The sequence below is a fragment of the Manacus candei genome, unplaced genomic scaffold (assembly GCF_025592945.1).
Source record: "Manacus candei isolate 608988 ecotype Guabito, Panama unplaced genomic scaffold, ASM2559294v1 h1tg000009l, whole genome shotgun sequence".
Classification (NCBI taxonomy): domain Eukaryota; kingdom Metazoa; phylum Chordata; class Aves; order Passeriformes; family Pipridae; genus Manacus; species Manacus candei.
In genome coordinates, this window is record NW_026138057.1 from 8473168 (window position 1) to 8488506 (window position 15339).

The window sequence follows — 15339 nt, forward strand, 5'->3', positions numbered from 1 at the left end:
CAGTGCTGAGCACGAGGGCAGCTACACTCAGATCTGCATTCTCACTGCTGCTGACTGGGGCTGGTCAAACAGCTGTTAACAGATGTGTTTATAAATACACTGTAAAGGTGCAGCTACAACTTAGCCTGTAAGGCCAATGAGCTGAGGTCACACTTGCTGAAACTCATCTAATGGAGGCTGGAACGGCTTCAGGGAAAGGATGGTGAGGAGCATTTTATAAATACTTAAGACCACGTAACTTAATGCAGTGAAGGAAATCCAAACCATCACAGCTGAATGCCATTTCACCCTGTTCAACTCCAAGTGAAAGGAGGGGAGTGCCTCCTGGGGGACACCAGCCCTCACTGCCACCTGAGCTGCTCCAGCTTCCATCAGATACATTCCCCATCACTGGTGACAGCGATTTCTAACTCACTAGCAATTCCACTGGGCCAGCTGGGAAATGGGGCAGTCAAATTTATCTTATGGAGAGTCTTTGAAATAAATTTTAAAATTCACTCAGGTACCTGTAGAGTTTTGCCACAGGTCTTTGGTACAAACTGCACCCGCAAAAGGTGTTCGTGCTGCTGGTCACCTCTTTTACACATAATTATTTAATGGATATAGTTTGGGCACCACATTTGGCTGTTATTTCTTTCCTAATGTCACAAACAATCATGTTGTTGATTACCTCTTCGTATTTGTTATAATCTCTCCAGAGCTGCTCTATGTTTATCATTGGATTCACACAACCACGCTGGTAAACCCTACGGACAGCTGTTATCCTCTGGTTCTCTGCATAGGATCCTACTGCTTCTCTAAAGAGTGGGAGAGAAATTCATGTCAGGTCATCACTTGTGAACACCAGCAATTACATCAACTGAGCTTAAAAAAAAAAAAAAGTCTTTCAGAAGGTACTTACACGCCTTTCAAAAAATTGATGTAATCCACCCAGATCTACGTGAGAAAAAAATATTACATATAATGAATCCAATGTTCAGTTGTACTTGTTAAAAAATTAGAAATAAAATGCGCTTTGATTAAAAAAAAAAACATACCTGGTATGACATGATTTCCATGCCAATCTTATCCAGAGCAAAATCATATGCCTGAGCCATTTTTTCTCTGAGGAAAAGAACAAACCACAAAGACCATAGAACAAGTGTTTAGTATTTAAAAAATTCTTTATTTGAAGAGTATTCTTTTGGGCAGCAAATTCTAACCAAACATTGAGGAATGAGAAATATCATTCAACAGCTGAGAGCAAAACCTGGCATTCAGATAGCTTTAAATTCTGTATTTAGGTTATGTTGGGGTTTTGCCTATTTGTTTTATTTAAGAAAATGATTTAAAACTATTGGTGGCAATCCAGCATAATAACAGCTCCTGGTCCACCCTCCCAAGTCAGTGGAAACCCATGTATACTATGAGAAGTTGAGAAGACAGAAAAAACCTGCTCTCCACACCTTCTTAGCTGACAGATGCACCCATGGTTTCTTTTTTTTTTCCTTTTTCCCCTCAGATCTTTTTGCAATTCTCCAGAAACACCAAAACTCTGGGACAATTAGGATTAGCTCCCTTGTGTGGAAACTGATTTCTTGGTCCCCCAAATTCAAAGTATTTTCCTTCAGATTTAAAATGTTCACAGAATTTCCTTGGTTAAGTTTCAACTATGAGTGTTTTTTCTCCCTACCACTTCTCTCCCAGTTTCCTTCACTCAAACATAGTTCAGTACCTTATTACCTCCTTGACAAGATTAACAGGAAAAAGAGAAGAAAGTTAAACTGGATAAAAAGGTTGGGGATGGGGGAGTGGGCGTTTAAAACTGTTTCAAAACAGTCTTGTAAAATTAGAAAATCCTGCTTTTCCCCCTCTGTTAATGCACTATTTATCTTGCCAGTTATTGTGCAAAGAAATCATGGTGGGCTGGGGAAGAGAGATCTTATAGATGCTGGAAGTTACTGATATTTGCTGAAACTCAGACCATAATCAAGCAAAATGTAGTAACTGAAAAGGGATGAAGATTAATACACCCCAAAATTCAGACACCCTGAATTTTATGCTTTATTTTCTGCATTCTAAACCTTTTCTCTAAGGCCTGAACTATCTCCTATTACTGGTCAAATACAGTACAGCTGGAATCAATGCTGAATTTTGTGGAGATTGTAAACAGGACATTGAGGGCAGGGACAACAAAAGCACCAATCCCATCTGCAGGGAACTGCCATGGACACACCAGCTACCCCCCTGCTCTTGTCCAGCCTTGTTATATGAATCCAGATTAAGGCAGCAATTTTACCCGGGAAACTCAGTTAAAGGAACTTTAAAGAAAATGTTTTCTAAATGCAGATTATACATCAAACCTCCAATACTCCACCAGAATATCCCCAGACTGATTTGTCACACAGGTTCCTCCCCACCCCCTAGGGAAAAATGAAGAAGAAATTCACCATAAAACTAGAATAATTCAGAGCAACTCTGTTAACTTACTTGTAACTAGGCAGCTTCCCCTTGGTTTCTCGTACATAGGAAAGGTAACATTTCCATAAATCAATGTGTAAAACCTTCATAAGGCACCGCTGAAATAACTGTTTAATACATCAAGAAGACGTGATCAGGATTCCAGATACAGAAATTAGGTTTCTACTTTCAAAACTATACAGTGTGGATTAAAATAACCTTAGTAATTATGATTGAGATTTACAAGAAAGAGTAAATTAAACTACTCATTCTTTTGACTAAAGCATCTCTGTGCTATGCAAGGGAACTGGAGAGAATTAAGCAGAAAAATCCCCATGCACAATTCACTGATTACGGCTTATTATTATTATTATTATTGATTTGTTGTAGCAACAACAAATGAATTGTAATGATACTTTTTATCTGTGTCTTTGAACAGCACATTCAATGACAGCTGTGGCTTTTTTCAATCTGATACAGCCCAATCACAAGGTACTTTTTCTTGCTATAGAGATATATTACATATATTAATAGGACTCACCTTTTCCACTTTGTCATAATTTTTTGCTTTAATCTATAGGGAAGCAGAAAAAAACAAATCACTTAAGAAACTACTTTTGAATAGTAGGAATATATTCTTTATACAGCACTACAGCATTCCAATTTGTACTTTGGCTGCCTTGAACTAATTACACTGTAACAACACATAATGTTGCAAAAATATAATTAAACACACAAAAATCATGTACTTTGCATAGCTTTTGCAAAATTGGCAGCCTTTTTATTTTTATTTTTAATTCTTCACTTCCAAAATGTAGGTATCAGTAGGCAAAGTTGCTTTCCTGTATTCTGGTTTGAACAGCCAGACTTAACCTCTAATGTCAAGATATTCTATTGCCTCCAGTGCATACACTGACTTATGTACCAAAGGTTCTAGATCAAGATTCAGTAAATTAAGGGTAAAACACCATATTTACAAAACTACCAGGCTAATAAACCTATTACACTTGAAAATTTATTTCTTAAACTACACGTTGCTATAATATGGTGATGCTGCATCAGGGAATAATAAACATGGAGAACCTGTTTTTCAAGAGGTGCCCCAGCCCTGGTGCTCCCAGGAGGGACAAAACCACACTCACAGCTCGGCACCAGTTTCATTCACACAGCTCACACACCACAGGGGCAGAGGGTGAAAGCCAGCAACCAAGAGGCTGCCTTTCAGACAGGACAAAGAAAAGCACGAGACTGCTGAGGAGGACAGACTGGCATCCTTCATGTATTTATTAGCTCCAGTTACAGTAACGTGCCAGGCAATCTCTGGAGACACACCCCGAAGAAACAAGGAAAATCAACACCAGCCTTTAGAAGATGCTTATCTTCGTTGAAGTAAGGAATTTTTTAATGAAATAAGGATTCATTATGCTGTGTTGCATTTGTAAAGCATCAAACCTCCCCTTTAAATCTCATTCCTCTTCATTTACTTAGAGGATTCGAGCTCAGCAGGAGCAGTTCTGAAAGCCTTTCCCTCCACTTCCCCAAGGACCGTGGTGGCAGGCAGCAAACAGCACCCTCCTGCACCAGGTATTCATTATTTCACTTTACATCATTCCCACACTGAAGCACAACAGAATTTTTAATGGAAGCATTGGGAGACACCGACTCACGTGCAGGAGACCTAAAATAAGTAAGGCCTGTACTGCTCCGTGCACTGCCTTTTCTGCCTCCTCCTTCCCCAGTGTCCATACCCCCACAACACCCCAGTCCCCAGAGCATTGACATTTCCCTCACTCCTGAACAAGATCAATCAAAAACAAGAGAACTCGAACAGGTTTTGAAGAAAAACTTTAATGGCACACATGGCAGACTGGACCCTCATGTCAGTACCCCACTCCAACCGGAGCAGTATCCCGCCCAGTCTGAAAGACTTTCACAAAATCCAGGTCTGCAGAGAGTTAAGCTCAACCCTGTCTTGCACACACGAGTTTCACAGAGTCTTCCTGCAAACTCTTCAGTTAAAAGACAGCTGACCAGAGAAATGACCAAACAGACATAACACTGCTGTGAAGTAACACTTCACTAAAATCCAGAGGCGGCATTTCTGGAGAACACCTCTAACCCCTGGCAACACACCCCGACCCCACACGCTCTCAGGGACGTGTCCACATCCTACTGCCGCTTTCTCACAAACTTTCTGTGAGTTGAGCACATTCCTTCTGCCTTTAAAGAGCACTTCTAATAATTGTAGGGTTCTGGAGATGGAAGTTTCTTTTGTGGACACGAATTAAGGAGCCTGACGTTGCTCTGCTTCCAGCTGAAGGAAAAGTACATTCTTACATTTTAAATTTCTCATTCCTTTAGTGTCCAAAAGAAAGGAAGACATCTCCCATTTTTACTTCATCCTTTTTTTGACAGTAATTTTTCAGGTTCCTCAGCACATCTCTTATAATATGATGAAAAGGATTCAACTCTCACTAAAGAGAAAGAGCTCCCAGTCCATGCCTCCCACATCTGGCAATCTCCTTCTTCTGTCTTTGGTCACCACGTCAAAAAGAACAAATGAACCTTGGTTTGTATATCTTAGCACACAGCACAGCTGCCTGCACCTTTTTCCCTTGCACTTAACTCAATAAAGCCTTCATCAGGATGGGCAGAACTAATTTGTTTTTAATAGAGTGAGACAGGAGATAGCACGAATTCTTTTTTTTTTAGTGAAAATTAAATAAAATTAATTCATGGCTTTGTCACTGACAAAAGGCATCACCTTGTAGTCATTCAGGAACAAGATGAAAAATAATTCTTAGAAGCTCAGAATGAAAAGCTGTAAGCAGGCAGAGCAATAATGAGCGTAGCCATGTAAACAGTGCCACATAAGCCAAGACAATTCCTAAATGAAGCTGGGAATGCTCTCTGCCTGCTCAGCACTTCCCCTTGCTCCTCCAACACCCAAAAGCCCAGTGACAACCATTACTCAGCAGAAGTGAACTCCAGTGACCTCAGGAATTGCATCCAGCATCAGGTCATCCCATTTGCTTATAGAGCAGCTTTATTAGTGCCCTGGCAGCACTGTCACCAGGCAACAAAACACAGAGCACAAGGAATACATATCCACTGGGCTGCATGCACCTCCCATAACCAAACACCTTGAAAAGTTATTTTGCTAAGAAAAGTAGGTATATTCTTCATTTGCATGTGTTGTGGCTCAAAGCTAAGTATTTTCTACGTGAATTATCAGGTTACTGACAAGCTGCTGACCACATCGAGTCAGTGTTCTGTATTTGTTAAAGCCACACAAACGGTCTGACATCTGAAAATCCAGAAATCTTGGTACCAACAAAGTTAGGAGGTTGGAGACCAGTGGGATGTGTTAAAAAAAAATAAAGGAAAAGCAAAGCAACATTGGCCAATGCTTATTGGGTCTCTCAGTGGACAAGCAACTATTGCTTCTGCAGGAATTTGTTTGCCTTTCTTAGCTCACCACTCCCAAGCAAACATCGTGGCAGGCCTGGCTCAGGGATGCCACAGGAGTGGGGAAAGTCCACCCCCACCCAGGAAGGGCACATGCTGCCTCCAGGACCCATCACACACTCCTGTCACATTTCTTGTTTTTCCTATCACAGACACAGGAACAGGCAGTGAGTAGATGTGGAAAAGCATAAAGAATTGACATTATACTGTAATTTTGTCCTTAAAAGACAAACATGAAGTGAACTACAGAGATGTTTACAGCAGATTATCCTTTCATTTCTAAGGCTGCCTGGATTCCTATTCTGATTTCTTTAATTGAGGAGGTCGGTGTTACCCTCACAGAGGTTGACAAAGGAGTGGCTCCACCACGAGTCCACCTCTTATTAATGAGCTGAGACACTGCCATTCCAAGGTAAAATCCATACAGATGAGTGTCTCCCCTCCATCCTTGCAGACTACACAAATGCCACCCTGTCTGATCAGCCATACTTGGACACTCCTGAGCCTGCCTTCCTCTGCCTGTGGCAGTGAGAAATCCTGCCCCTTTTGCTGAAAGAGTAACTTTAAATTTGATGCTCTAATAGGAAATTTAAGTCACTACTGTATCAGCTTTGTACAAGGTGAATTCATAATAAGTCAAATTTCTTCCCAGAATATACAATGTAATTCCCCATAATGAGCTTCACCAACATTCAAAGGCAAAACTTAATCTACAGATTACACAGCACTTCACCCTTTTTAATAGACCTTTACCAGACATATGAACCACTTATGATCGTGCAAGGTACGTGATTTTACTAATCTTGGGACATAAAACTCTTTGTAGTTGCCTGGCAACATACAACACAAGCCTAAAAAGCATCCCAGTTTTGTTTTAATCTTTTCAGTGTTTCTTGCTTTCCATCAAGCTCCTAAGGAAGCAGAGTTAGTATGTGGTAATTAAGGACCAGCATGGCTTTTTCTGTCATCCATTTCCATATCCCAACTCCATCTTCCTTTTTTTCAAAGGTTATTTTCCAGGGAAAAAATGTGTTTCTCAGGCATAAAAATCTAACACTCCCTTATCCACTGCCTCCAGTTCTCCCCTTGGTGAGGCAGATCCTCTTGCTCTCTACCCACTGCCCTTGCACTTCTCAGGGGGTTTTTGTGCTTTTTTTGGAAGAGGGACCTGAAGAGAAACACTGTGCACCCCTGGCAGACTGCACCAGCTGACAAAGGGACAGGCTGGGAGAGAAGGAAACGCCCCAGCTGGGCAGGTGTTAACTTTCTGAGAATTTTCCTGAAATCTGGATTTGTTATAAATATTAACATGCAGGCACCATCCTTAACGTTAGCTGGGGGTTTTTTTGCTTGTTTGTTTTGAAAAAAACATACACAACATATGTTTCAGGGTACAAAATTACAACCAGACCCTAACATGTATGTATTTGGAAGTATTGCTCTTGTTTATCAGCTGAAGGGAACTCACTGTGAAAGACCTATATTCATTGGTAGTTAGACAAATAAAAGTTAACATTTTAAAAATAAAATCAGACTACCCAAAATCTATCATGACTGAACCCATTTGCCTTTTCTTTTTTTTTTACATCTTGGTTGCTAGAGGAAAAGAGTCAACTCCCAACCTCGAGCACAGTGGGATGTAATTTCCGTCTCTACCAGGACAGAACTGTGAGTGTAATCAAATACATTCACATTTCTCTAACCTGCTTCCAAAATACAGGCTAGGGCTGGCTGGAGAGATGTTCCCACTTTACTTGTAGAATAAATACAGCTTGGACCACAGCAGTTCAAACTTCTCAGACTGCCTCAAAGAAATGTCACCTTTGAAAGGATGGAGAGATGCTGATTCTCTGTTCTATCTTTAGCACATTTGGCCTTTTGCTATTTGCTGAGGCTCCCAGTCAGTGACTAATTTTGTGAGCACTTAATGTGACAAACTTGCTTTCCTACAGGTCAAGTAACAGCAATTAGCCTTGCAAATAACAAACCAAGTTCTGATAAAGGTAAAATGCAGGACTGACACTGCACTTCCACGTGGTCATTGACCCAGCGAGGCTGGATTATAACTGCCTAAATAACTGGATGTAAAACTTATCTAACATACGCCCAGCAAAGCACATATTTGATTTGTGCAAGATATTCCAGGGCTTAAGCAATGAAATGCTTTATTTAAAAGCATTAGCATATAATTGCAGATGCAGTTTCTGTAATACATTGTTTTACTACAATCTGTACCAGCTAAGGATTGAATGACTGGGTATTTCTGTAGTCTTCCTTTGGAGTTTTAATATTCCCTGTGAACACAGCTTTTATCTTGCTATTAGTAAAGCCTGCAAGGAAGAGGCAGGCAAGAAGTACACTGACTATGGGAAAACTCGTTTTCTCAAAAGGCAGTGAGATTCTACATGTTTTCATTCAGAACAGTGTAATGCCTCACATGCACATGGTTATGTGTCTCAATTTCAAAGTCTGCCATAAAATGGGATTTGAAAAGTTCCTTAAAAGTATTCTAAATTAAATGTCTCCAACTACTATTACAAGTATTATTTCCAGAGCTTCCTGAACCATGGTATTACACCGAAATTTAAAAGTCATGTTGTTTACACTAGATACATCATCACTTGGAAAACAGCTTTCAGTCATAGCTGCCAAAAAAATAGCTATAATGTAGATTGCACTACTGTGCAATCCATTTTTGAGGAAACCTAAGAATAGAGTATTTCAGGTGGAAGGAACCTACACTGGTCACCTTGTCCAACTGCCTGACCACTACAGGGCTGACCAAAAGCTCAAGCATGTTGTTAAGGGCACTGCCCAAATGACACTCAAACAACAACAGGTTTGGGGCATCAAACATGTCTCCAGGAAGCCAGTCCCAGTGTCTGACCACTGTGATCTTCCTGATCACAATCATCTTTTAGGTTTCACAGTTGTCTCCTGATTACCAAAAGACTGGTCTGTGACATACACTACTGTATATTTATAGTTACATATACTCTCGATTTGCTCACAGTATTTAGGAATAAAATAAATTTTACAGTAACTAAGATTATTGGTTCTGCTAATGAACAGAACCTGTAAATCTGCAAATCCAACTATCAGTTAATATCCTGCAGCAAGAACAGGCACCTCTGGAGCAGCTAGTGAAAAAGGTAACTTTTTATAGCAAAATTCTGAGCCACATTACCATTTTCAATAGCAAAAGGTGGTCATGTCTACATGTAAAGTGGAAACTAGTAAATGAAGGGCAGCAGTTCTCATAAGAAGCCAAGTTGCAGTGGGAAATGGGGACCAGTGGCAGAGCCAGAGAGAGCTGCTGCATGAACAGCCAGTAACAGGTAAGGCTGTTCCTCTGAACTTTTTGAAAATTGTCTTTACAGCCTCATCACCCCAAACTTTTAATAACCTTCAGGAGCATTAAACAAAGCTCACCAGGTTAACACACTCTACCCACATTTCTCCTCCCAGAGGCAGCAGCCTAGAGAGATCACTGCATGAACTTCTCCACCACCTGACTAATTAGATAAACAAAATAAAAAACAGGCGTGCCTGAAGACTTGAAAAGACTATTTTCAAAACTGTGAGCATAGAACTAGATTTATCTGGAAGTCTGGGATAAAAGAGACCCAGCTGCACCTGCCTGGGGGTGGCAAGGGAGCAGCTCAGAGCAGAAGTCTTCAGAAAAGAGTACAAAAGAAGACCTTGTGAAATGCGACTCTACAGGCAGAGCAACATGATCCAGTAAAGCAGTGTTAAGAGTCATTCTCAATTTAAAAAACCTATGTAAAGAAGTAATTACCAATTCAAAAAACCTGCAAGTGGAAGGTGTCTTTTTCTATTAAACTAAAAAACCCAGTACCTTTAATTTTCAGATGTATTAGGAAAGATACCAATCCCTACAAATATGTGAATAGAATATCCTAAGGTATGAGCAAACTGTCTGCTTTCTGCAAGTGCAGCAATACAAGTAAGCATTGATCTAGAAGTGATGAAAGATTGATGAGGCACTGCAACAAAGAAACTTAACTTTGCTACTAACAATATAGTGTGGGATGTTTAAGAAGTACCTACCCCATCTAATTCCTAAGTATCTACTCCAGTGTAAAGAACAAGGACTTTGTTAACAAGTAAGAGAGCTCAGAGACAGAGCTACTAAAATAGTTCCTGTGCTTCAGTTTATATCTTAGTGCAATTTGAGTAATTTTCACATACCAATAAATCTTCAGGACGTCTGACCCTACTCCCTCACAAAAAATGCTGCCTCTTAGTCCTGCAGGGAGGGCCTTCCTTCCTGGTAATCTTTGAAAAGTATGCAAAACTTTCAGGCACAACTATCAAGAGACCAGACAGAGGCTGTACAGAGAAATACTTATTTATAGGCAGCCTGAAAAAAACACTCATGGTGACAAAACTCTGATTTTTCCAGTTGGAGAATGAGACTGAATTGCAATCACTGATTCGCTCCCTACCTCATTGATTTCTGACCTCACATACACCTCTTTCCTTTGTCTTCAATCTGGATTATAAAAACAAAGAAGCAATTTTTTCAAGTGTATTTTCTCTTCCTTCCTATCTATGGCATTCTACTGCTATCTCGTCTCATTTTGTTTAAGTGTATTACTTCCTTTCCAAAACACTCTTTCAGGAAAAAAAAGGCAGATTTGCAGTTATGTCAAAACACCAAACCCACCTGTTACTACTTGCATTGCTATTGTCCTTCCTGACAAACTGAGCCCCATTATTGCAAACATCTCTTGTGGACTGATATAATTCGAGTGAAGCTGCAGGAACAGCCCTTTTCAAGTCATGACAAAAAGCATGCTCTGTGTTCTTCAAAAAGAAGACAGACAACTTCACTTATCTGTTACTTCACCACCCTACACATCTGACATTTAAAAATTGCCTAGAAATTGAGGGTGAAGAAGAGAACTGCTCCATGTCTAGGTTTTCTTTCCCTATGAGTAGCGCCTCAGTCTCCTGAACTGACTGTTCTCTGCTCTGCTGGGTGAAGCTCACAGATGCACAGCTCATATAAAGCAGCAGCACTACCAGCTTTTCTTCCTTGTTCTACTTCTACCCATTCTTTAATATCTGCTCCAAATTAGGAAAACTATCACCTTTTTTATTCAGGCAATTTGCCCATTATCAAATTCAATGTAATATTAGCCATTTGAAGTAGTTTATATATGCTGAGCATCCACTCCTTTCTACTTCATACCCGGATTCTCAATTTCTCCACAGATCTTATTTTAATGAAAAGTCAATTTTCAACCTGCCCTGTGGCTTGTCATTTCCTTTTCAATGTCACACTCCCTTTAAGCCACAGCAGAAAACACCCCCCTACACTCACACCCCTGCCAACTACCTTGCTTCCTTCCCAACTTAAGCATTTGGGTTCTTCCTATGCACTTTAGTCCACCTCTGCTTCTCATTCCTGTCTCTCAAGGTCTTTTGTATTTTACAGAAGCACTGGGAGGTTTTAAGACGTGTTTTCAGATGTCTAACATAAACAGACCTACTGGGATCCTTTGCAGTTCTTAGGAAGTGTGCCACTTCACAAAGCAGCAGTGCTTTTTCTCCCAGAACCCGCTTTATACTGTTTAATTCTCAAACTACAGGACTCAAAAAGCACACACACCACCCATGGATTGCAAGAGACATGACAAAATGCAATGAGATAAACGAAAGACTTGCTGGCTTATCTGTTGGCCAGATCATTAAAGTTAAAAAGTTAAATTAAGAGGGAAGCCTAAACCCAATGTATTTGGTCCATCTCATCAGGCTAGAGATCCCTAATTGGTGAACTCAGATAAATGACACTGCTTTTCTGCCTCAACCCCCTTTCATGAACAAACAGTCCCTCAGCAGGGGCAATGCAATTGGACATTTGCACTCCTCTAATCCTTTTTTTCCAGCTACATTTAGTGTCTTGCACAAGGTAGGCAGCCTGAGGAGCACAGACACACTGCAGTCTGCCAGTGAGGCATTACCCCATAACCCAACCTAAAAACTCCTTGCAACCCTAAGACCTTAAAAAACAAGGCAGGGATCAGACCACTGCAACAGATTACAAGTCATAAATGGGCTGTGAGGCATCACCACCCGAGGGAAAAATAAAACCAATTGTTCCACTACACAGATCTCACACCTTACAAGCCTCTAACTTAAGATCTAATTTATTAAGGCTCTGAATTTAAAATGATTCTTTTCACTTCTGTCAGAAATCAGTGTTCATTACAGTAACGCAGAGCTATTAGAAAAATCATTCCTCCTTGCACTTTGCTATACTCAATATACATCAGAAAGAGTAAGAGAGCAAAATTTGTTAAAAAGTGGCAATCTACTATTTAATTTGAGGTTGCAGCTTGGGAAAATAGGGTATTTTAGGGTGCATTAAGTTCCCCATTAGGTTTATAGTTTGATCATTTCTCACTATACCCATCACACCTACAAATATTCTTGTATAAAAGGCCAGAAAAGAATAAGTTAAATACCCATAATTTTTTCACACTGTCAATTATGGTATTTCAGGAAATTTGTTTCAGTAAAATATAGTTATCAAATAATAATAATTTTTGTAGAAGTTTTTAAGAAGTCTCTGTTCATTCACCAAGAATCTACATTAATAATACACCCAAACAATTTAGAATTTCAGAGAGCTTACTTTTTAAAGGGATCCTTGAATATCTGCTTTTCAAAAAAGCAAAACATCTACAAGGCAGAGGTCCCTCAAATGGCCTCCATACTGACTTAGCAAAAAGGGCTAAAAGCCCAAAGAACCCATTAAGACCAGAAGGAACGGCTGCCCTTTTGGGTGCTCAAATTCATTCACAGACCATGCATTAATGCCTCTCATTTGCCAGCATGGTATTGGTCTACTAAAAGCTCTCCTCAAAACAAAGACACCCAAACAAGCAATTCTCCTCAGGGAAAGGAACACAGGTGGCTCAAAGAGTAAAAAATGGTACTAGAAGATGTAAATATCATGCAGCATAATCTTCTTACTCCTGTCATATTAGCACAAGACCAGTTTGGCCCGTTAGCAGATGACAAAATGTTCTTAACTCTTTGTCTCTGCAACTAGAATGTCAAGAGCAGTTTTCCAATAATTTGTAGCAAAAATGGCCCCAAGAATGGCTCTCAAAAACCATCAGACTGCTCCTGAGTTCCAAAGGTGCCTGGGGGCTCTCATGTCGGACCACAGGAAACCAAGAACCAGAAACCTCCAAGGAAAAAGTGCAGATTAATGCTGAGGCACAAGTAATTCTCTGCAACTGCATCTCAGCATCGATATGCAGTTGACAAGGTGTACATTCCATTGCAAAACAAACCTTACTAAAGGTAAACTAAACCCAAAGCGAGCGCCCTTTAACCGCAATGCTACGGAAATAATCTTAGGGAGGGACGTGGTTCCTGGTTTTGCCATGGATTTGCTAGGAGGTCATGAAGAAACATTTATTACGTCAATAATTTACTAAACTGGCATAATAATCTGCTTCAGATAATGATTGAGCTGCTTTTGTTTTAACAGCAGTGAGGCACTCCTGCTGAAATTCTGGAAATAACCATATTTTTCTAACACGGGCAGCTGCCCTAATCAAAAATCCTCCTGCCAGAAATCAAGGACATTCTCTACGGTGTCTTTTATGAGAATGCATATTTTTAATCACAGTTACTGAAAGACTGTATTTGAAAAGTCAATTACAGAATTGAACACCCAGATTTCTGCCTTTTGGCAACAAAGAGAAAACAAAACTCACTAGAAAAAGTAGCATTTAGTGGTAAGAATTAATAGTTTCCTTCAAGACATGAGTTTTATTGCAGGGTTTTCTCAATATCTAGTTACCAAGTCTGGACTGATCACCAACCACCTAATCTGAAACCACATGAACAATGCAAATATTTTTGGTTAAAGACTTAATCCAAAAACACGTAGGTGCATAGGCTCTGCACAACTACACTGGCTCCTCTGCTTCCAGAATACTTGAATTTGAGTGCAATTACTATCCTAGCTAATGAGACTGCTTAGTACATTAAAAAAAAAAACAGGTTTCTAGAAGATTTAAATGCTATACTACTTTTCTCCATTTAAACACTATAAGTAGTTTTAAAAGTGGCTTCCCCTTCTCCTTGTCTTTTAAACTTCAGCTTCATGCCCTGCTGGGCTTCCATCTGTGGGAACAGTCTCACTTCATAAAACAGGGTTAAGACAAAAATATATGTATAGCTTTTTTAAGTCTGTCTGAGTTGATAGTAGTGCTTAGATAACACTAAATGACGTTACACTTGAATAATTGGCTACACAGAGATGCACTGAAGTTGGAAAATAAAACCACAGATCACACATTTCCATGCTTTAGAAATGAAAGCTATGTAGGTGACACTGCTGCTGAAAGGAGAGAGGGGTTAGCTCTACACTGACATCTAATTTTACAGGTCAGCTTAAAATAACTTACACTTTATGTGAGGTTGGTTTGTGTTCGTGGTTTTTTTATACACTCCATGCAATTAGAACTGTAAGATTAAACCCCATTTAAGACAGTTGTACTTGTAAGATAAAAGACTTGCACAGACAATTCATTATGTTGTTCCTATTTGAAATCCATTGGTTAGAGAGAAGAGCTGTTCTTCTGATGCCAGATTTCAATGTAACAAAGATCCCATGTGCTAACATTCATTTCCCATGCAGCCTTGGTAGGTGCATTTGCAGCTTATTTCACATCTTAGGGGAAAGATGAAATGTGGAAGCATGTCACAGAAGCAGTACAGAAACTCACAGCCCTTGTAGCCTGCACAAGAGCGAGACGGAATACAACGGAATTCCCAGTTTCCTCCCACCTCCCTCTCCCCATCTGAAGAAACACCAGGAGTTAGGGTCATGTATTTCAGCTAAAGATTCTGATTTGGGGGTAGTGAAAAGACACTGGCAAAGGCAAACCTCTAGACCTGCCAAAGAAAGGTTAGCCCTGACCTATATACTATAAACACCCTGCTCATGACCAGATATGTGCTACTGTTATGAACACCTGCACAGAACTAACAAATACCACTGGTAGTTCTGCCCCCTGTGCTAGAGAGCACTGGGAACAATTAGTTTCTTTTCAGTAAAGCCTTGTGTGGTACTAATCATCCCGTTCCTTTGTTGCTTTTCAGGGTGAAAAGTGTGTTTTCTTCTACACCCACCCACCACCAAGTGCTTGTCCATGCAGAACGAGGCATATTCTAGGCAACTGCTGTTTTGAGACACCAGAGATTCAGTTTGATATTTCTTTCCCCTCTCCCTCTAACTGAGCATTTTGTGGCTTCTCTGCTGTAGCTGAAGATCCAGAAACCCACGGTACAGTGTTCTAAAAGTTCCTGTAGAAAACAGCCTCTTTATGGCAGACAGAGAGCATGTATTTATTTGATTTGGACTGTGAGGACTTGACTTTA

General features: G+C 40.1%; 1 protein-coding gene across 1 annotated transcript in view; it reads right to left on the reverse strand.

Annotated features, from left to right (window-relative positions):
* CSTF3 (cleavage stimulation factor subunit 3) overlaps nucleotides 1-15339 on the reverse strand; it is a 48836-nt gene that overhangs the window by 13412 nt on the left and 20085 nt on the right. Inside the window, exons 4-8 of the mRNA XM_051777259.1 lie at nucleotides 2981-3013; nucleotides 2470-2567; nucleotides 1038-1104; nucleotides 902-936; nucleotides 671-797 (exon numbers count right to left, since the gene is read on the reverse strand). Coding sequence (XP_051633219.1) covers nucleotides 671-797; nucleotides 902-936; nucleotides 1038-1104; nucleotides 2470-2567; nucleotides 2981-3013 — 360 coding nt within the window. The remainder of the gene's footprint in view (nucleotides 1-670; nucleotides 798-901; nucleotides 937-1037; nucleotides 1105-2469; nucleotides 2568-2980; nucleotides 3014-15339) is intronic.